This window comes from Rosa rugosa, chromosome 4 (assembly GCF_958449725.1).
Source record: "Rosa rugosa chromosome 4, drRosRugo1.1, whole genome shotgun sequence".
NCBI lineage: Eukaryota > Viridiplantae > Streptophyta > Magnoliopsida > Rosales > Rosaceae > Rosa > Rosa rugosa.
In genome coordinates, this window is record NC_084823.1 from 38,934,986 (window position 1) to 38,958,349 (window position 23,364).

General features: G+C 35.6%; 1 protein-coding gene across 1 annotated transcript; it reads left to right on the forward strand.

Moving 5' to 3' along the window:
• Positions 1-1,196: 1,196 nt before the first annotated feature.
• LOC133743796 (uncharacterized) lies at positions 1,197-23,363 on the forward strand. Its single transcript, XM_062171827.1, has 35 exons — positions 1,197-1,489; positions 2,798-2,891; positions 3,494-3,588; positions 3,703-4,205; positions 4,298-4,508; positions 4,600-4,908; positions 5,305-5,458; positions 5,589-5,726; positions 6,439-6,520; positions 7,645-7,922; positions 8,042-8,155; positions 9,778-10,025; positions 10,215-10,463; positions 10,556-10,717; positions 11,262-11,399; positions 11,541-11,777; positions 12,097-12,224; positions 12,569-12,692; positions 13,967-14,128; positions 14,362-14,509; positions 14,609-14,709; positions 15,165-15,326; positions 16,522-16,569; positions 16,886-16,993; positions 17,707-17,781; positions 19,014-19,064; positions 19,138-19,281; positions 19,379-19,509; positions 20,095-20,182; positions 20,747-20,806; positions 20,878-21,130; positions 21,397-21,548; positions 21,647-21,717; positions 22,206-22,362; positions 22,782-23,363. The coding sequence occupies exons 1-35, from the start codon at positions 1,313-1,315 to the stop codon at positions 22,944-22,946; spliced, it is 5,517 nt and encodes a 1,838-aa protein (XP_062027811.1). The 5' UTR covers positions 1,197-1,312; the 3' UTR covers positions 22,947-23,363.
• Position 23,364: the final 1 nt, after the last annotated feature.

Genomic DNA, 23,364 nt, shown 5'->3' on the forward strand with positions numbered 1-23,364 from the left:
GGCTGGGCACGGGGCGACCCCAACATGTTTTTCATTAGGCTTGGGACCGAGTATAGGTCGAAGAAGTTTGGTATCGAAGACGATGAGAGTCGGAGACAAAGACAAAGTATGAGATCGAGAGATTGGAATCGAAGATGAAGATTGATTGAGAATTTGAGGACTTAAGGTTTAGGGTTGAGAGGTTGAGAGTTAAAGATGAAGACTGAATGAATCGAGGATCGAATATGTTGTATGCTGTATGGATTGATTGAAGTCAAGCGCACCAAAATAATTTGAACTCGTTTTGAAGGCCAATTATATGACATGACGTGCTTTGGTCAATAAATCGGTTAATATCAGGATCAGTCTTTTTATTTATTTATTTTTTTATTTTTTAAAGTCCTACGGGCTGGGCTCTAACCATTTGATATATAATTCAGTCCGAATTTTGCATAAATTTAAAAAAACTTAAAAGAGACCGGACAGTCTAGTCCGGATGGGTAGAGCCGAGCTTTTAGACTAAAACACCCAGCCCTACTATCAATTTCTTAGTTGAAGACTAATACATACGTGTTTTTTTTTTTTTTTTTAGTTCAACTTTATGTAGTTAATTTTTTGACAGATGCTATTGCAAATACATGTTACTCAGTGAAAATTTAAGTGCGACGACATCATTCATTATTACCTCTTGATGCTTCTTCATCCTTAATTGTTACCTTTTGATCGATTGGAAGTTTCGAGGCTTTTAAGCTGTAGTTTCCTTCATCCTTAATAAAAATATTTTTGTACTTCGTATATTTGATAAGGACTCGTTAAATTTTTCGTATTTTAAAGCCAAAAGTATTGTACACGTATTATACACGAATTTTACATTTTTTTTTGGTATTTTACACATTATTGAACAAAGTTGATTATAAATTAATATTTAAAACCAAAAAAATGTAATTATTTGATTAATTAAAAAATATTTGCCGAACTTTTCAACGAACTATTTAATGAAATGTGCGAATAATACACATACATATTTTTCACGTATTATACACGTCGCGTTAACTATGCACATGAGATGAGAGCATGTGAGCGGAACACTAGTTTTTTTTTATTGTTTTAAGATAAATAAATTCCCTTTAGATAAAACATGTGAAAAAAAAAAAAACAAACAAACAAAGGATCCATTGCAGGGTTTAAGTAATTGTGTAGAAAAATTGGGACAAAAACCTTAACCGCGGGACTGATATCAGGGTTTAAGTGTTTGACCATTATAGACGTTAGGGTTTATAACACCCATTTGAATTCAACATCTTCCCCAACTGAACCTCTCTGTCTCTTCAGTATGTCGACACAAGAAACCCACTCTATGGCTACTCTTATCACTACACTCTCCACCAGCTTCAGCCAAGTCCCTCCGGCGGCTGTTCCGGCCGTCTTGGATTGCATTTTGGCCTCTACCGGCGTATCTCGGTCGTCGCTATTCGCTTCGCTTCTCGACACTTTCACCAAGCTCTCTGAGGTATGATTGGTTTACTTTGAGCAATACCCAGTTTGTGAATTGCTGTATTGCTCTGTTGGGTTGGTTAGAAAATCCTAATTGAATTGTATAAAGGCACTCTTTTGCATGTGATGGAATGTTGTTCATTGGAATTCAACTGATACCAGTGTCTTAGAATGAGTTTTAATGTAGTTGAGGTGGGTTTTCTTTGGTGATTAGTGTAAAAAGAACCAATCTTGAATGCCGAAGAAAACATGAGAGGTTTAGAGAGGTGGGGTTACATCAAAGGATTAGTGCAATTGGCAATGTGATGTCCATGTTTTAGTAAGAAACATGCTTTATGTAAAACTAATAAGAACAAGCTGAGGATAAGTTGTCTACGGAAAACCGATAGCAGAAGCTAAGCATCAGACTTTAGATTACATTATAATACTCGAGTCTGAAGCTTCACTAAAAGCAGCTCTACCACTGCAGAAATAAGAAAAATTATACCATGACTAACTGCCACCCTCAGGGTGGGATGATGGTAGTGATGCACCTCTTTAACAGAATAAATGACAAATTGATAACTGATGTGGTGAGTTTATCAAACACTCAGCCACTGGATTCAAAAGCCCTGGTCACCAGTGTATAGTAATGTTATAGGTTTTCTCTAACTGCTCCACTCAGCTGGGCATGCCTGATCTCCAGTAAGACATTGGTACAAACTGACCATTTTTTCTTTCACCTGTCTAGAATAAGAATACACAATAGACTTTAGACAAGTTGGGTTCTTCAAGGGAATCCAAGTCTTCCGATTTTGCAGAAATGAGAATCTGATCCTTGCCTTCAGTATACACTATACACTCCACGTCATAAAATAACTGATACAATGGTAAATGCCACACAAGTAGGGAGAGTGCAACAAAATTAGATGCCATAGCCAAACATTAGGAAGACTAACGAGATTTTTTATCTTCATGTAAAGAAAGTCAAGGAAAGCAGACTTATTTAACTGTCCTATTTCTACTCAAATTAAACACCCTATGCATTCAAGACAAGTCTGCACATGTAACAGTGAGCTTGTCACAAATTTGGAAAGTAAATAAGGGTCTCTTTTGTATTTAACGGATTAATGTTATCTGCAACTTGAACGGTACCCTGTTTCTATTGTGATTATTTTGGTTTAGATTTGGTGGACTTTTAGTTTTAGTATATGAAAATTAAATCATGCCTGTTTTTTTTATAACTGCATTATTAATATGTCTCCCAGTTCACTAGCTTAGTGAACATGGGGTGGTTAAATTTGAGATAATGTTTATCTTTGTTTTTGTTGTTTTGGACTGATAGGGTGTCATGAAAAACGACCAGAAGTTGGACTCCCATGACTGTAACTATCTGGCATCATTGGTTGGGGCACTTTGTCACCTTCTAAAGAAATTTGGTAACTCATGATCCCAAATTCCATCTCACAAATGGTTATTTTTGTTACTTAGAACTGGGTTCTTATTTATACAGAATTTTATCCACCATTTATAGATTGTTTTAATAAAATCTTGTTTCTAATAGTGTTCTCTTCTTAACTAATATATCATCGTTCCTTCTAAAAAGAAAATGGTTTCTGTAATCTTTTTCCAAGTAGTAATGCTATTAGGGTTTTTGAACTATGAGGTTCTGCTTGGTTGCCAAGAAGTTGTATGATGATATGGATCTTTATTATGTATTGAAAATGAAAATTGTTGAGTGATCTTTGAAGTTTTCTTATTTTGCTCAACCAAGTTTGTTATTTCAAATACACGCTTTCATCTTGTGTCTTTCTGTACTGTTATGTTGTATTAATCCATTGTTTAAACGTCTGAGGATACTTTATTGTAAGTGTTGTTAATTTCAACCTATGTTTTAAATAGCAATAACACATAGGCTAGTATCTTTGATTCAATCTAGCGGCTCAGCGCCTTTTAAAACCTAAAAGCATTTGCCATCAGAGTATTATAATAATGTCATGGGTCTAAATATTCTGTTCAACAAAATGTTTTTTCTCTGCAGACACTAATCTTGGTGCTTTGGAATCATTTATATGGAAATGTTTTCTTCCATTGATAAAGATGGCACACATGTTCAGCCGCAATATGCTTAACCAGGTAAAGTTTTAAAGTGTAACATTGTCAAATTCACATCATTTAAGCCTATCAACCCGTAACTAATTGTTGCTTGCTGTGCACTCTGTTATTGGTTTGGCACAAATTTGGTAACAGATTACAGAATCGTTTATTAATGCTGTGACTGAGACAAACACCTGGGTAGTTGTGGAGGCAACACTGGTGCCAATTTTTCTAACATTAGTTGCTAGTTCTATTGGTATGCCTGAAAAGGAAGTATCAGATACTTTTCATTTCATGTTGGGATCTAATGACCGGGTAAATCATATGGAAATGAGTACAAAAAACATCCTTTCGCCACCTGGATCACCTTCGCTGCCAATTTCATGCCACATCCTAACCTTAATGCTTGATGCTGTCCTTCAAAGCAAGAAAATAGCTGCCTCCTCAGAATCAATAATTGCAAATGGGTGTTTTGATGATAATTTTGCTGGTAAATTGACTTGGGGTCTTTGTAGCTTGACTGAGCAATTGCTTTTACAAAATTTGGAACACCGGTCCTGTGCTACTGCCTTTCTTCTCCCAATCATTTTCAAAGCATTTTCTTCTTATTGCTCTTTTCAAATCTCAATAGATGGGCAGACCTTTACACTTTCAAGGTAGATATTACAATTTCTACAAACCTCATTAGTCTTTCAGATATTTTACCTATATAGAATGTGATAACTGAATATATCTAATTGGCTTCCAGGAACAATTTCTTTATGAAAATTTGGAAGTGCTGTGGGACACTGTTTTCTCTTGGAACCGTGGAGAGAAGAGATGCTTTTGGCGTACTCTCCTTGTACCTATCTTTTTTTCCTTTTACAGAAGAAAGTGGTGATACCAACATGAGTGATAAAGTGGAATGTTTTGATATAAGAGCTGAAACAAAATTTTGGGACGAGATTAAAAGAGGCCTGGTACTTGAAAATTATGACTTCATCAGTTACTGTTTAAAATACTATTGATTTTCAGGATATTTCTCTTTATTTTTGGGGTTTTACTGTTCAGGTTGATAAGGAGAGCTTAGTGAGGAAGCAATCGTTACACATCTTAAAGATAGCATTACGCATAAATGGAGCAGCCCAATCCTCCGGTGTTTTAGAGGATATATCGGCTGAAAATAATTCAATGCCTCACGGCATGACAAAGAGGGAGCTGTGGGCTGATAAGGAAGCTAAATCTCTGGGTGTGGGGAAAATATGTAGCCAAGTTGAGTCTTCTCTGGACAGCCAGAACAAGTGGGAGGCATTTGTATTGCTGTATGAAATGCTTGAAGAGTATGGAACTCACCTCGTTGAAGCAGCTTGGAATTACCAGGTTTATTTTCATGGTTATTGCGTTCTTCATGTCGTCATGTACCTGTACTGAATTTCATCCAGGATGGGTTGTTATTATAGGCTGAATTAGCCTGTTTGGGGTTTCTTCTGGGAGGGCCAGAAGCACTTTTGAAATTAGTTATAAATATTAAAAAATTGCAAAAATTTTAGAATGTGTCTTGGGTAGTTTTAGAAGCACTTGGAAGTGGTTTTGAGAAGCACTAGTCAAATTTGTAAAGCGCTCTTAGGCCTTTCAGAAGCAGTCCCAAACAGGCAATGTACATACGAGCATAACTCACTACACTTCTAGAGAAGCAAAATGAATGTTTGACATTAATGAGGTTACATTCTTATTAAGACTCTGTATTACCGACTTTTTCATGTATTTGTTCCCCAGGTATCCTTGTTACTTCGAAACTCTAGCTCAGATGCTAATAATAAAACCTCTATCAGTGGAGCAGTTCATCAAAACCAGATCGAAAGTCCAGGAGAAATCTTTAACTGGTTAGCAATTTTGTGGGAACGGGGTTTTAATCATGACAATCCTCAAGGTAATAGTGAAGTGAATGTTCTACCATCTGGTGTTTATTATGTTAAAATGTTTACCCTTAATCTCTTTTTCTTACTTATTCGTATAACAATTGAATTCACAGATAACTCCCTTTTTGTGTATAATTGCAGTTAGGTGCTTGATCATGCAGTCATTTTTAGGGATTGATTGGAAGAATTACGACACACATGCAAGATCGGTGCCTGGATATTTTGTTCTTGGTTCATTTATACAAGGGCTAAATGACCCTGTGCATCACAAAGAATTTGGTAATCTTTTTGACTTTGACTTTTCAACAGAATCGAGCGTACTTGACCATTTTGTATCATAGTATAGGTCATCATTATATTGTTTGCTAGGAGTATAGGTCATCATTAATATTTTATTTTATTTTATGTTGAATATAACTTTTATTGATAAAATCATAGAAAGTATAGTCCACAGAAAAAGAAACTAGAGAAGACAGATAGAGCAATAGACAAGGCCTCAACTGCTACCGAACCAGCCTAAATAAGGCAGGAGCCCTAAAGGACAGCTGCTTTCGATATAAAACAATAGAGGAGAGAGTGTAATCTTTACATCCTGCTTTCAAAAAGATGCACATAACCAACACTTCCATTGTGCACCAGTATAGACTTCAAACCCCCTTCTGTTTCTTTCCATCATGACCACCCATATCACAGCTAGCACATGACAACCCCATAGTGATATGTACAAGTCATCACTAATCTTATAAGGCGAGGTTCATTATCATATAGGGCATGCTCCTAAGTCTCCAATATTATAAGTTTTGCAATTATAATTAATTTTTCAGATATGTGACTATCTCATTTCATTTGCTTCCATGTGTCCCTTATATAATTCGTTTAAGTAGGATGATTCACTGCTTTGTCTTCACTCTGCTAATTTTACAAGAAAAATTATTGCTTAGGAGTGGCACATTCCACTAGGTTGACATACTATTTTGTTGTTTCACTTTAGGTGTAAAAGGAATATACTCCTCAATGACAATAGAAGGTGCAGCTAACTTTCTAAGCAAATATACAAGTTATCTGAATGTGAGGTATGTGCCATGATATGCTTTGTAATTTCTGAAATATAGTGCTAAGAGAGAGGTGCAGAAGTGACTTGTCTTCATGGGAAGGCTGATTACATTTCACTTTCAGTGATAAAAATGTGTTTCACATGAACTAGGTTAATGTGGGTAAATGCATTGAGCTGACTTATTCTCTGCTTTAATTAAAAGTATTGGAATTTGATTATAATGTGCTCATAAGGTTTGGTATAAGCATGTGACATGCTACCAACTCACTTCATTACGTTATAGACATAGCCATGTAATATATGAGTTCAGATTTCTTTTCTTTCAGGACAAAAAAAGTTCTTCCTTATGTTGTTAGATTCCTATACAAGTTATTTAGTGCCATCTGTGTTGAATGCCCCCCTGCTTTAAAATTGATTTCTGCTCATGTTGTTTGGATATGTCATAAATTATTACTTATAGAATGTCTATGCTACTTTGTATTCAAATGCAAGTTTTGGTCAGCTTTGTGGGTGTCGATTACTACTGATTTTAGGGTGTGCTCACTCTCAAATAGTATGCTTGATCCACTAGATGTCATGAACTGATGCTTGTTTGGGACAAGTTTACTATTTCTTATTTTATCGATCTTTTAATCTTTAGCCTCTTTGATAGCTACTATTATTATTATTTTTTTTTTTTTAGGGTAATGGACTCCTGATTCAATTCATTTGTATTTGTTCTTGTTTGTTATGTGTGATCCACTGTTGAAAGTTGTAATACAAACCTTAAGTTAGGCGTTGCACTCTTTTTATGTATTAGTTTATTTATTTATCTTTGCCCTAAGCAAGTGGATTGTGAAAATCTTCCTCATTTATTCCGTTGGAACACAATCCTTCAAAACACTTTGTATTTTCTTTATTGTTGGATGTTTTCCTTGCACTCCCTTTCCGTTTCTTCTTGATGGCTTTCTTCATTCTGCTAGTTCACATACTTCAGTTCTGGTCTTTCTATTGTATACCCTCCTAGTGATGGAGTTTCACCTTTAATTGCGTCATTCATTCTTTATTCATACAGCCTTTTGTTCAGTTTGAACGCTATTCTTTTAGAGATTTCTTTCGAAAGAGGTTGATATATGTTTCTTATTATCTTGCTTATGGCTACAGGAAGTGCATTATGTTTTTGAGTGACTTAGCATCTGCTGCTAAGCTGCAACCTCTTGGTAGAGTTGGATTGATGTGCCTTGCTGAATGCATTTCTTCTGCTGCTTGTCAAGTCGGAAAGAATAATAGTGAAATTGATGCACAGTGCTTTGAAGATGGAGTTCATGACATGATCAAAGTGGGAAAGTCTCCTCACAATGACAAAATTGTTTTGCTTGATGCCTTGAGATTTATTATTGAGAGCAGCAAACAACATTTCAATTCTAATTATCGTCTTCGAGGTCTATAACTAATCTGGTTAGATTATAATATTACATCTTTACAAGTGGTTATTTACATTCTAATATTTATTCGTTAAGGGCGGAGCATAACTGATGGGTTATCATTTTCCTGGCTCCAGTTTGTGAGAAAGTCCTTGACTCTGCTGCTTCAGTGGTGTGTACCTGTGATCTGCCTCTTGATGTACTTTTGCACTTCATTTCAACATTTCCATGGGAGTTCACTGATCATGGTGGTAAGTTTTACCCTTGTCACATTTTGTGTCCGGCTTTATTCCTATTGATCTCTGAAATACTAGAACTTATCCATTGTATGCATGTGCATGTCACACACACACATCACGAGTGTATGGCAGCTATAGTCTAGGTTTATTGGTTTTATTAGGGTAAGTTGTTTGATTCCTAGTTGAGTTGCTGTTGTTTCTTGGGTCGTTTTTATTTAGGGCCAAATACTGATTACTACCCTGTAGTTTGATTCCAAAATCAATTCAGTCCCTGAACTTCTAATTTCATCAAGAACACCTTTGCACTTTCAATTTTCATCTAATAGGTCCAATTTATTAGTCTTCCGACAATTGAGTCATTTAACTTGTCGACGTGGCTCATATATGGCCTATGTTTTATGATGCAGTATTGAGGTGACATGCATAGTCAATTTAGGAGTGAGTCTCACTATTAGAAATCTATCAAATAAATAGTTTTTCAACAAATAATCCAACTATAACTTGAACCTATAACAGAATATTAACGAATTGGACCTATTAGATCAAAATTGAAAGTAAATGGGTGTTTTTGATGAAATTAGAAGTCCAGGGACTGAATTAATTTTGGACATAAACCACAGGGTAGTAACCAGTATTTAGCCCTTTTATTTATTATTTTTCAGGGCAAGACCTCTTGTCCACTTACTTTATCGTTCTTTTGATGCATAAATTATTTCTCTTAGAAAAATAATAAGACATACATGCATACACTGACTCTGGAAGGGTTACAGAACTATTTATGAGGATTTGGGATTGGGTGTGGTTTTGGTTTGCTTTATAGGCATTGGCTACTACTGAGTACTGACTCAAGAGACTATTCCCTTTCTTCAGTGGGTAAATTCCCAAAATGATACCTTTACTATTATGAATTGGCGAAAAGCCATACCTGAGAGAAAGATTTCCCGAATTTGGAACCTATAGTATCTCTACTGGCCAGAATTGGTACCTCTGACCATTTAATTGAACACTTTTTCTAATGGGGTCAATGCCCCTAGTGGTACCTATACCTAATAAAATTTGTTTTCCTATGTGCTCAATTCTCACGGAAGTATGGGGGAGGCACCAATCTGGTCAATGGAGACATACTATAGGTACCAATTTGGGGGTATATATCTTACAGGTACCATTTTGGGGATTTGCCCTTCTTCATTTATTCTGAATTTGTTTAGCGTAGTGAAGTGAGGCTGGTTTTGGCTGTGTCTTTGGGACTTTGTTATTTTCTGAGTTTTTGTAGGTTCTTTCTGTTAGTCTATGGGCCTTATCCACTTGCTATAATTTCTTCTTTTTTACTAATGAAATATTTCCTTTCTACTATAAAGTAAATTCACTAATACACCACCATACATGAGTTTGTGTATATGTAACAGATATGCCTATGAAAATCTAGATGGACCTATATTTCTTTTGGACTGAATATGTGATCAATAAATCTACTTTGCCAAATTAATAAATAAAATAAGGAAGAAGTCCAAGTAGTCTTAGAGTTACCAACATTTGATATTGAAATTTGATGCATGTGCTCCAAGTCGCTTTTCAGCAGTCTATAACACATCTCTCTCTCTCTCTCTCTCTCCCCCTCCCCCTCTTAATTCTAGGTCCCTTAAGAGAGAAAATACGACAATGGCTTATGGGGTGTGGTAAGCGTTGTAGTGTCAACTGCTGCAGTACTGAAATGAAGCTCCTGAAGAGTCTTTATGACTTTCCAAATAGGTTTACAAGCCATTGCCATTCAACCACTTTTGACGATGAAGATTTGGATGCATGGGAATTTGAAGCGAAGCGGTGGGCAAGAGTGCTCTTTATTGCATGCAAGGAGGAATATCAATTGTTACCCATACTGATGGTATGCCTTTTTTTATTCCTGCAACTTCTTATATGCTCCTTCTTTATCTTTTATACTATTCAAATTTTAGTATATTCTGACAAATCAAAGCATTTTGTTTGGGACATTGTCCTATTATTAGGCATTGCTATTTCTTTTATTATTTTTCTCAATACAAGGTTTGACTCTTTGTTTTGATGATTTGTCCAGTTTATTCAAAATCACGGTAGTGATGTCTGCAAACAAAACAATAAGATGGACCTATTTCCTGTGAAGTTTTTCATCCTCATCTTGAGTCTAGTTCTGGAGCTTCAGATGATGCAAGAAAGAGTTGCCAAACATGGTTCTAAGCTTAGAACCGAATCAGAGTTTTTTGTGCCAGAATCAATGAATGAATTTAGTCATGCAGATGTTCCTAATTTATATCAAAAGTTCACTGACATTTTTCTTCTCATATTGGTATGTGAAAGAATTGCCACAAGTTTGGAAGATTTATATGGCCTTCCCTGTCAACTTGCTATTAATGGCCCGTATGTTTGTTTGGGTTGCAGGAGGAGTTGGTCTCTTTTGCAAACTTGTCTTGTTCCATATTCTCAAATAACAATACCACTAAGACGAGAGATGCAACCCTTCCTGGTTCTGTGACCGGAAAACTTGGAGGACCTAGTCAACGCCGGTTGTCATCTTCTACCACTACTGCTGTATTGCAAGCAGTATGATTCTTTGTACTTATAGTTATCTTTGGTTCAGTTAAATGCTGAAGAATATCAGGCACATTGTTTCTGTAATCTCTTATTTTACTTGTAATTATTATATACTTCGTGCAACATTTAGGTAGGCGCAGTTCTGTGTTAGTATGAGTAAATGATTTTATTGTTCACACATGGTGAAGCTTAGGAATGATCCTTTTGTACTTTTCTTCACCTTTTGTTTTATTTTGTACTGGTAATCAAATGTTTACAGTTTACGTCAGTCAATATATTTGTTCATTCACCTTTGCTGCATCTTTTTAGTTAAATACAGCTTCTAATTTTTTTTAGTATTTTACATGGTAAGGAGCAATTTTTGGATTTGGTCTAGTGTGCTTCTTTGCTCTTGTCTCTTTTGTGCTTTATATACAGAAAGAAACTCCCTCGTGGTTTTGGATATGGGCATTTTTTATTTGGTGATGCTTTTACTAGCCATTGAATTTATTGCATTTTCATTATTGATAATTGCTACTTTCTTTTTCTTGTTTTTTGTTCTGTGTATGAACAGATTATGTCCATGAAAGCTGTTGCAACTATCTCCTCATTCTGTGCACGAGTTAAAACTGATGTTTCACTTGATCTTCCTATTAATTTTTTGTGGGATTTCTACTGGAAGACTATTTCATCTCCAGCTTGTGATTCAGAGGTACTTTGCAAGTCGATTGGATCTTTTTCATTGTAAATTAAGTTGTAGAGTTTAGTTCTAACTTGTAATGAAGATTTATTTTTAAAGCTTCATAGTTTGTCTTGAGCTAATGGTGGTGTTTATGCGTCTGCCGCAACGCAGTCTGGAGCAGAAATACGTCTTGCAGCATATGAAGCGTTAGCTCCTACTCTCACAGCACTAGTGTCTGTGTGTTCTCCTCAAACTTTGGATATACTTAAGAAAAATGACAGCTCATTACTATCAGATGGCAAACCTCTGTTGGATTCTTTGGTGCTTTCTTTTCTTCAGAACATAAATAAGCTCCTTACAGTAGGAGTATTTGTACGCTCTCGATGTGCAATTTTAATGAATTGGAAGGTGAGAAATATTACATAACATTTTTAATATCAATATTTATTTAAGATTTTTGTTCCTGCTAGCAGTGAAATTGATCTTGAAAATTGGAATTTCATAAAGGATAAATGATATATTCAAATGTTTAGCAATTTTGTTATTCTGTGTTAAGTAGCTGAGTCTGTTTCTTCCTACTAATAAATCAAGCAATTTTTCTTTTATTCCTAAGTTTCTATTGCATTGTTAGACTGGTACTTCCATTTGCATAAAGCTCACTTTATTCTATCCATGGATAATTGTGGGTGTTCTCACTTATTCCAATATTTTTCTGTATCTGATGCAGTGGATTTGCCTAGAATCTCTTTTGTCAATTCCTTGCTATGCTCTTATGAATGGGCTTCTTCTAGAGGCAAATAATTTTGTCTTCTCAGGTGCTGCTCTCCGATGTATTTTTTCTGATATTCTTGAGAGGTAAGATGCAAGAACAGTTATATTTGTGTATGTTTTCATTAAACCTATATAAGTTTTGTTGGGTTTACCATTTGGGGTTGGGGGAGAGGACTGTAATCTAGCAATATTGTTTTGTCCAAATCCAGCGGCTTGTAAATTATATGTGTGTGTGTGTGTGTGTAAATTATGTATTAATCTTGCTGAAGATCTCTTTGCTTGGCTTCTTTGAATAGTGGATAAGTGTAATTTAGATATTCTATTGCAGTCTGATGTTTAAATGTGTCTTATAGTAATAATAATAGCCAATGCTGAAGGATCTTTTCTTTTTCCTTGTTGACTTGCCACTTTCACTTTATAATCTGCAGCCTTGAGAATGCTGGGGAGGGTTCTGTTTTACCGATGCTCAGATCTGTCCGATTAGTTTTGGACTTATTTGCCCAAGGAAAGTCTGGTTCACTTGTCTGCTTATGTGATGGGGTGGATTCCCAGGTACATTTCTAACTCCATTTATTGCATTCTGTCGATGATAGGTTGCAATATAGTTCTGACACCAGCTGAACAACAATCTGGTTTTACTGCTGTGAAATTTCACCCATAAGTCATAATCTAACTATTATTACTTTGTTCCTTTTAATTTCCTTTCTGGGGGTGGGATGCTTACTGGGAGAGTGGGTGTACAAGTGCTCTGTATGTACACTGCAGTCCCACTCTGAAACAATTTGCCATATATGGCTACCTAAATGAGGTGCTAATCCCTTTGTATTTGACTGCAATGTTTGTCGGCCATTCTTATACTCTTCAAAATTTCACATATAGTGGTTACTGAGAGAACACACTAATTTAGATGCGGTTTTTAAGAACGGGGGGTGGGGGAGGAATTTTCTATTGTTGGGTTGGAAATTTAAGTGTTATAGTGTCAGTTGAGCAGCTTGTTCTGTTGCTCAAACTGTCTTTCTTAAGCAGACTTCTTGTCCGGTTCTTCGTATTATACTTTTTGTTTAGCTGGTAAAAAGCTATTCCTTTTCAGAAGTAATTTCTATTGTTGGTTTGGAAAGTTTAGTGTTATAGTGTCAGTTGAGCAGCTTGTTCTGTTGCTCAAACTGTCTTTCTTATGCAGACTTCTTGTCCGGTTCTTCGTATTATGCTTTTTGTTTAGCTGGTAAAAAGCTGTTACTTGTCAGAAAAAAATATGTTGGAGAATTTCTTTTCGAATCAAGAAATTTTTCCCTTCTTTAAGAGAATAATTGCATGAAAATTATGTCAAGCCTGCTATATCTCTCATCATTTGTATGATCACCGATATGACTTATTTCAGTTGTTCTTTCAACTTTAATGGTACTTCTTTCAGTGCAGACGTCATGGTTAAGGGAATTCTTGATGTGGGTAATGGGGACATATAAGTTTGATGTGAACTGTTAATTTAGTTTTATTAACTGGGGCATAGAAAAGCTTTCATCCTTATGACATAATGTAAGCTTTGCATGTTTGTTTCTGTCACTGTCAAATGGTAGAATGACTTCTTGGTGAACTGAGGGAATCCTCAGTTCAAAATAAATGTCTCAAGTATGCGTTGATAAAGTTGAGCATCTTGAGAGATTAAGAAATAATAGAATATTAAGTCTCATTAAATAATGGCATCAAAATAAATGTCTCAAGTATGCGTTGATAAATATTACCATTTTATGCACTTTGCTTCAGATTATGTACTGTTTAAGTCACATAGTTAACAGTGTTCACACTCCTTTGACTATTTGTTAATTCAGATGCTGTGGCATTTGGTTCGTTCTTCTTGGATATTGCATGTCAGTTGCAACAAGCGGAAGGTTGCACCTATTGCTGCACTTTTGTCTTCCGTTCTCCATTCATCTCTATTTAGTGATGAGAGCATGCATATAATTGATGGTTCACCTGGGCCTCTGAAGTGGGTGTGTAGTCTCTCTCTCTCTCTCTCTCTCTCTCTCAGACATATTATATATATACACATAAATACATACATATATATATATATTTGATACATGGACTAGCGCCTAGCGATTTTTATAATATTGTATGTATGTCTATGCTGTGGCAACACACTTGTGTGTGCGTGAATTTTTTGCTGGTTACAGTTACAAAAAGATAAGGTTATTGAGCATCTGTTAACATCTTTGTCTGACAGTTTCTTGAGAAAATTCTAGAGGAAGGCACGAAAAGTCCCCGTACAATTCGTCTTGCTGCATTACACTTAACAGGGCTGTGGCTATCATATCCTAGGATTATAAAGTACTATGTGAAGGAGCTGAAGCTGCTGTCTCTACATGGTTCTGGTCAGTCTTACGCTCTCATATGCTTGAGTTGTTGACACTTTTATATTGTTTTCCATTGTCATAATAGATCAGTTTTAACCTGATTTTTTCCATCTCCAGTTGCATTCGATGAGGACTTCGAAGGTGAATTAGCTGATAATCGTGATACCAGGGCTGAAGTTTCTTTGTTGGCAAAGGGCCCTGATCCTGAGCTGACCAAAGTATGGTATATAATAATTGAGAGTTAATGTTGGGAATATATTGTATCAATGACATGTATCATCTACCTTTGAGCAATGAATATACTTTAACCTTGGGCCTTCTTCAACGCTGGTAGCTAGTTTCTCCAGATGACTAGGAAACTTCTATATAAGTCGGTTTTCCGTTTAGATGCAACTCTCTTGTTTATCTTCTGAATCAGGTCATCTGGGGCTGTTTTTTTTTTAAAAGAAATAGAATTGCGTTGCTGGGATGAGCTTTTTAAGTAATCATATACTAGTATCATGGGTCTGCATTGGAAATAGTATAATTAATATCTACCTTGTTTGGCACTTACTAGAACAGGAATTTGTTTTTCTTGTCCTGGTTCTAATTCATTTTAGATGATTTAAATTTATCCAGGTTATTTTTTTTAGAAAGTTGGAAGTTTGTAATCTTGTTGGCTTCTCCTTGTCAGGCATTTATTAATACAGAGTTGTATGCACGAGCCTCTGTTGCTGTTCTGTTTTACAAGCTAGCAGACATGGCTGTCATGGTGGGATCAACTAATGAAAATGCAGATTGCCATGCAGCTTTGGAATCTGGAAAAATGTTTTTGCTTGAGCTTCTTGATTCCGCGGTATTGGCTTTGTTTATTTGTTTCCCAACCTTTATATCTTTTTTATGTTTTCTATGTGCTCCTATATTTGTTTAGCATCACTTACTTGGTAGGTAATTGGTTATAATCTGTCTAGTTTTAATATTTATTGTGTTACATTAGATTTTCCCATCCTATGTGTGCATGCACGATATTTCTTTTGAATTTCTATCTATGCTACATTAGATAGCATGGAACAAGACTGACTCTGAGCCTTTATTATTATTGTCAACAATCACATTACAGTAATGTTCGAGAGCTATTAATAAAATGTCTCTTTCCGGGGAAGGAAAAAAAAATTATTACCATTGTACAAATAATAGAAGAGATCTGATTCTGGAACTCAATTCAATTGGAAATTCTGGAAAAAAAAAAAAAATCCTCTATCAGTTCTCTTATCCTATTCTTTGTTAAATGATATATGATTGCATTATGAGATTTATTGCCTCCATTGCTTGTTGCAATTAATTTTTTCATTTTCTATTTTCACTCTTCAGCGCCTTAGGCCAAATGAGATAGATGCCACATGCAGGTCGAATTTGGTTTTCTTTGCATTTGCATATGTGGAGGCATCTTTCAAATACTTTGTTCTTTGTCTCTCAGATAATTCTTGAGTTGGCCCCAAAGATAAACAGCTGACCTACCAGCATAGCTGGACTGCTACGTTCCTCAACACGTTTAGTTGATCCTATCTGTTAATTTTAGTTGTTGTGTCGCAACTCACAGTTGTCCTATTAACAAAAAAATAGCTTTGTTATTTCTGAATGCCTTTCCTATAATTTCATGGAGCTTGTCCAGTGAAGGTTGCATTTAAGTATGATGTAGTTGAATAGTTGATTAAGACCTTGAGTGTAAGGGCCACACATTTGCATATAAAGTAAATGGAGAATGGAATCCTCTTGCCTCTTCAGTCCTTCAAGTTTCTTGTTTGTTTTCTCTAAAAGTGTCTGTTTTTGGAGAACTCGTGCACTGATTAGAAAATTTTGCATCCATCAATCATGCAACTGCTAGTTTGCAAGGTTGTGGTTGCTAAAGACTTCCGATTATATCTTACACAATCTTCTATTTGTTTAATAGTTTGCATCACAATTTTATTTATTAGGATAAATAAAGATTATAATTGTTTCTGCATGTTGATTACATTTCTGCATGTTGATTACATCATCTGCTATTGTAGGTAAACGACAAGGATCTTGCAAAAGAGTTGTATAAGAAGTATAGTGCAGTGAGTATCATTTCCCTTCATATTGTTGAATAAGGGACCTCACTTATTCTGAGCAAAAATTATTGGACCAGGAAGAAATGAAGAATTAAAACTGGACTCCTGTAATTAATAATGGAAGATGTTTGAACCATCTATATGGTGTAAAATCTTGTAAATACTGTAGAAAATGCTTGAAGGTATAAGTATAGCATTGTTCATCAACCCAATGGGTTGTGGATGGCTGGTTGGTGGGTGCGACCTCTCTGTTTGTTTATGTTTATTAGAATTGGTTTATCTTTATGTTAAATTTGGTTGTTCTTCCACATTTTTTCTACAGATTCATAGAAGAAAGGTACGGGCATGGCAAATGATATGTATTTTGTCACATTTCGTCTGTCAAGATATAGTTTCAGAAGTTGCACGTTGCTTGCACACATCCCTCTATGTAAGTAACGTTTGTATCATGCCATATCACCTTGTGGTTGTCTCCTATAATTAATGACTGCAATAGAATCTATTGTCCTTAAGATTTTGAATCTACCATTAAGATCACTTTTCAAGAATTGCTGAGAAATGTCAGTCTTGTTTTGCTTTCTTTGAGATTTTAAGCTACCATCCCTGATTCTTAATTTTTGTCTCTCTTTTGGTCATTCATGCTCAGTCTAAAGATTGACATTAAAATGAAATACCTATCAAAACACTAATTATGAAAATAAAATAAGCATGACAGTGGATGATAATTGGGAGTCCCAATCTTTGACCTTAGTCCTCTCTGAAAAATGTTTTTGGTGATGTAAACTAGGTTATAGTCCGATGTTTTCTTTCCTGGGGCAAGTTGAACATGTTTGTACAATCCCTTGTTTTGGACTACTGTGTAATTTGAATATGTAGTCTAACAGTTTTTAGGTAACCACACATCGGTCTTGGACCATTATCCAATGCGGTTTTCTAAATTAGTCACAGATGAGAAGGCTGTCCCCTTAACAGATTCTAGAGTTCAAGAAACTGTGGAATATCACTTTTGTTGTAAACTAGTTATAGCTGTCCCCTTAACTATAATTTCCTCCAGGAGATGAGAAGGCTGACTATTTGTTACTGTTCTTATTATTGCTTGTTAGTTGGTCAAGGTTTAATTATTTGCTTGTTTATTTATTGCAGAGGAACAACTTACCTGCAGTTCGTCAATATTTGGAAACATTTGCAATTAATATATACTTAAAGTTTCCATCACTGGTAAGATTTTGCCTTTAGTGGTTTCATGGTGCAACAACTATCTCTTTCATAATATCTGTGAAGTGGGGTTTTTTTTTTTTTTGGGGGGGGGGGGGGGGGGAGAGAGAGGGGTGTTGTTGTTTGTTTGTAGTTTTACTCATATAGAGGCCTTGGTTCTATCCTCGTTTAGTTTGAGAGTTTGTTCACAAACAAGTGAAAAACTATCTAGCATCAGTACTTGGTTGAGGATTGCTTCTCCGTTATTTATATGGATTGGAAGGCAGCTGTATGTTGACAAGTAGTCTCTTGCTGTAACTTTTGTCTTTGTAGGTCTTAGTTTTGTTTCTTGTTGAAAGAAAGCTGTTTTGCTTTTGTTTTCAAAATTGGTTTCGAGTTGTAGTGGGTTCTTTTGCTACTGATTTTAGTCTTTGTTTGAAGGGTGCTCTGAGTGCTCTCCTTTATATAATATGCAAGATTTGGGAGCTGTTTTGAAGTGATGGTCATTGTGTTTTGAGTTTTCTTTTAGATCTGAGAGATCTTTGTCTTTGTATAAACTTTAAAGGGTGCTCCCTTTATCTATGTGAGATTTGCTAGATATTTTGAAGTGATGGTTATTGGGTTTTGGAGTTTTTCTTTTAGATCTTTTTGGACCTCTAGTCTCTTTGAGGGATCTTTGGGTTTTTGCCCTTTTGTTTTCAGTTTGTGGACCTCTCAAAATGTTATTTTCTTTATTTCTTCTAAAAAAGATGATGAAAGTAAAAAGTAGGGTAACAGATGCTAAACCTTTGGCAAAGATGTATACAGCATGTTAACACCAATCAAGTACATGTTCCATTATCCTATAGATACAGTAGGATTGGGTTAAGACTTCAGAGATCAGAAAATGAAATTTGTATGCCTGTACTAAATAACTTCTAAGTTGCCTGAAAAGTAAACAGTTCAAATTAACCAGAGCTTGATAGTTTGGTTTCAATGAGCAGTTAGTAAATTTAACTGGTTAACCATGAAGCTGGACTTGTATTGGCTTTTCTTCTGAACCTTTAACAAAATGCAGCCTTGAAGTCCGGAATAGAGAAGTGTTAAGCATGAGCATTATTTTGTATTGGGTTGGCTTCTACGAAGTAACTCAAGGATTAACACTTTCATGCCTCTTCGGCTTCTTTTCTTTGTCTTGAGTATCTCTTGCAAGATTTTGTGTATCTTTGTTTGAAATATGGACAAGGCACTTATTAATGCTTGTATTATCCCTACAGGTTGGGGAGCAACTAGTTCCTATATTAAGAGATTATGACATGAGGCCTCAGGTATGTACACTTTTGAAGTCGTTATGAGTTTGTACTGGACACCATTATACTAACTTTTAGACATGAAATGCAGGCTCTCTCTTCTTACGTATTTATAGCAGCTAACGTCATCCTCCATGCATCTCAATCTGTTCAACACCGACATCTGAATGAATTACTTCCTCCTATAGTTCCACTATTAACCTCACATCACCACAGTCTACGTGGTTTCACCCAGGTTGGTTAATCTAAAGTCGATTACTGCGTATCATATTATTTTGGCTCTACTTTTTCTGAATGCTCGTGTATTTATTGAGAGTTCATTTGTTTTGCAGTTGCTGGTTTACCAAGTTCTTTGCAAATTGTTCCCTCCATTGGATTCTAAAGCCTCTGAAACTATGACTTTAGAGAAGAGGTGTTTTGAGGATCTCAAATCCTACCTCGCAAAGAATTCTGATTGTACGCGGTATGATATCTCAAGTGTGTGAATGTTTTTTATTTTTTTTTGTTTTTTCCACTTAAGTATAATGTCAGTCTGAGTCAGTATTTCATAGTATTTGTCTTTGTAGAAAGTGGCAATTTAAATAACACATTCCAAATTCCCCTGTCTATTAGATGCTGATATCCTAGGCGAGCCTTTCTCATCAGTTGATACTAGCCTGTGATTGTTATATTTGGGCCTTAGTTTGTATGACCTGCAAATTGATAAGTTAACCTGGTAGTGGTCACGGTTGTTGTGTATATGTGCGGAGTTTACCGGTTCAATAGTTATAAAATAATTATTCTCTGGGTGCAAGGGAAAAATCTACTATGAGATTTGTTTGATAGGATTATAGTAATTTGTTGAAAAGAAGAACAATGTCGATGTCTACAATACAACACCAACAAGGAAGAAGAAAATAGTCTACAAATCAACAAAAGAGATGGAAGAACTACGCATCCAGGAACATGCAAAACATGTGCATTTTATATCCGTCTTTGTGCTTAGAATGAAGCATAACTTAAATAAAGGCACTTTTCTTCTCATGCCTCTTACGTGTATGTATTTCAGCTTACGACAATCAATGGAAGGATATCTTGATGCCTACAGTCCCGATAGCTCGGTCACTCCTGCGGGCGTTTTCATCAACCGGGTTGAGGTCAGGGTCTTTGTTTGTTAATTAAGTCCTACTTTGTTTTGCATTAAGTATACTTTTAGCATCCTACTGTTCTTTAGCTGTACATTTGTCTCTTTATTTGCTTTTGCTAATTAAAGATTATATCAAAACGGGTTAACCGTTTAGGGTAAGAAAAATATAGATCTAACAAATGTATTATTTTACTCTCCGACCAAAGAATAAAAAATAAAAAAAAGAGAAAGAGAGCGAGAAAACCTTCGAGGTTGAAAAACATGGATTTAATAGTTAAAACACAATAAAATTGTTATTATGGCTGAAAATATGAAGCAAGAGAACCCATATCTGTTTTCCATGTACAATAGGATAGTCAGTTATACATACAAAACGATGTGAGTGATTTAATCACTGTTATGTATCATATATATGTTTAGGATAGTATTTAATTCCTTTATAAGTTTGGCTTATCAGACATGTCAATATAGGACGATCCATATTATTCATCCTTTATCTTCTTCTTCTTCTCCTTCTCCCTTTTTTTTTTCCTGGTTTGATGGTAAATAACTGAATCCATATCTTTTATTGAAGGACGTCGAGTTTGAATGTGTACCAATATCCCTTATGGAGCAAGTGCTCAACTTTCTGAATGTAAGTATATTTTCATGGTTTACAGGCTTTAATTTCTTTTATGATTAGTATCTCAAATTTGAGTGTTACAGGATGTGAGGGAAGACCTTCGAAATTCAATGGCAAAGGATGTTGTGACTATTAAGAATGAGAGTTTGAGATCTGATGGAGATCAAGACCGCATGGCGATACTGTCTAATGCTAATGAAAGAAAATTGAGTACCCAGCTGCCTAAAGATATCTCACTAGATTTTCAGAAGAAGATTACTCTGTCTAAACACGAGAAGCAAGACATAAACATTAATTCTTTCTTGGGCAACCAAGAAACTTACAAACAACTTCAGGGTATGTATAAGCTTCTCAAAGTTTTTTGACAAAATCCAATTTCTTATAGAGAAAATTGTGTGTATCCCAACTTTTTCTCCCAACCAGATTGCACATGCTAACCCCACTACTTACAAAAGAGTAATGCTATGAACCCAATTGTGAACCTACCAGGTAGATTGGGACAATAGCAGTTGCTAAAACGTTGGGTTCTTACAATTGTTTATGTTTATAACTGCTCTATAGAAAACTTAAAATTGATATAATCTGATGTGGAATCAATACAGAAATAGAAAAGGACGATAAGCTTCTTGCTCAGGTGCTGCAGTCTAGAACTCTAGGAATGGAAAGAGAGAGATCAAGCAGACAACGTCTTATCCTTGTAGCATCTCTGCTTGATCGGATACCTAACCTAGCTGGCCTTGCACGGACTTGTGAGGTTTGTTATGAGTTATGATGAACATTTTTCACTACCGTGTCTCAATTATGTTGCCCAGCTTTTCAGCTCGATTTCTCTTACATCATTGTTCTTCTTAGGTATTTAAAGCATCAAGTTTGGCCATTGCGGATACGAACGTGTTACATGACAAACAGTTCCAACTCATCAGGTTTGTCAATAGTTCTCTACCATCGATAGGTGATTACATTACATGTGGACATATATACTTCACTTGATTGTAGTGTTCTTCTCTTTTTAGTTTTTGGGAACCTGGAGGGAGTTATGATTGCTTGAAATCCATGTGTTTACACTATTGTGCTATCATGCTTGGTAAACTCAGGTTTTAACAACACCTTGAGCTGGGATCCTGTATTCCCTTCCCCAAACAAAAGTATGATAATAATGAAATAAAATATTGCTCAAATAAAATTTCCAAAAGATGTTTATATTTGATGAAAAATTTCCAATGTGTTGTGCCCTGCATGGTTCCCCATACTACATTGCAAAACAAATGGCTCTTCCACTATTTTTGTTTTAATATCAAACGGATCAACCTGTTGTATGATAAATTTGTGGTAGTATATATTTAACTTGTGGACTTTTCGGTTGTATCTAGTAAATTAATTGCAGTTTCTATTCTTTTTTTCCCCCCTCTAGTGTGACTGCAGAGAAGTGGGTTCCTATCATTGAAGTCCCAGTGAATAGTTTGAAGGTGTTCCTTCAGAAAAAGAAACGAGAAGGCTTCTCAATTTTAGGACTAGAGCAGACTGCAAATAGTATACCTCTTGATCAATATATATTTCCAAAAGACACAGTAAGTCGCTCTGTCATAAATATTTACTTTGGTGATTATGAGTGGATTTGGGAAGCTCCAGCGGACCAATTGAAATACTCTGTACTCGTTTTAAGCATTTCTATATCATTGTGGTACTTGAGAAAATCCTAGCTTAATTTAAAAACGGAAAAAAATAAAATAAGGAGAGGATAAAAATAGCTGTAGTTGTCAGCAGAAAAAGAAAAGAAGTGCTGGATTTATACAAAGAACCATGATATGTATTTTTCTACCAAGCCTATTTGTCTTTTGAATTTTATTTGCTTCTAGTTGAATTGCATATCTAGTTAGAGTGGCATATCTAGTTAGAGTGGCAGCCATTCATTTGATTGAATTCTGAGAATGCCTTCCATTTCCATAATAAAATATTGACGATTTATTTATTTCTTTCCTCTGGCCAGGTACTGGTTCTTGGGCGAGAGAAGGAAGGTATACCAGTTGATATAATTCATATTCTGGATGCTTGCCTTGAGATTCCACAGTTGGGAGTTGTTAGATCTCTCAATGTTCATGTCAGTGGTGCCATTGCTCTGTGGGAGTATACCAGACAGCAGAGATCCCAGTAGCTTTTTCTTTTTCTTTCCAAACATCATACAGTCTTTTACGTATACACAAAGAACTTGCTCAACTGAAGAGCGGAGCACCTTTGCACCATGTAATTCAGATGGCTCCCATCTCTGTCAACTGAAAAAGAGTGTTTTGGGGGTGGGGGGTGGGTGGGGTGTAGAGAGACAAATGAAGGTGTTCGATTCTAATCCAACAATTCAATTTTTGTTGTATCACTTGTATGAAATGTGTTGCATCTCAAATATTTATCAATGTAAATTCAAATGGATCAATACTGTGTCCATTTCAAACCTGCCTGCTTAATATTCTAATAATTGTCAAAGAAAGCAGATATTACCAAGGAAAATTCTGTAGACATGATGTAGATTTTGAATAACTAAATAATGGGGGAGATATGGTCGGTTTGAATTCATGAAT

Excerpts from the sequence above, each read along its gene's own strand:
- LOC133743796 (XM_062171827.1), top strand. The coding sequence starts at position 1,313 with ATGTCGACACAAGAAACCCACTCTATGGCTACTCTTATCACTACACTC. Across the intron at positions 2,892-3,493 it reads TCACCTTCTAAAGAAATTTG|ACACTAATCTTGGTGCTTTG; the intron begins GTAACTCATGAT and ends TTTTCTCTGCAG. Across the intron at positions 4,509-4,599 it reads ACGAGATTAAAAGAGGCCTG|GTTGATAAGGAGAGCTTAGT; the intron begins GTACTTGAAAAT and ends TTTACTGTTCAG.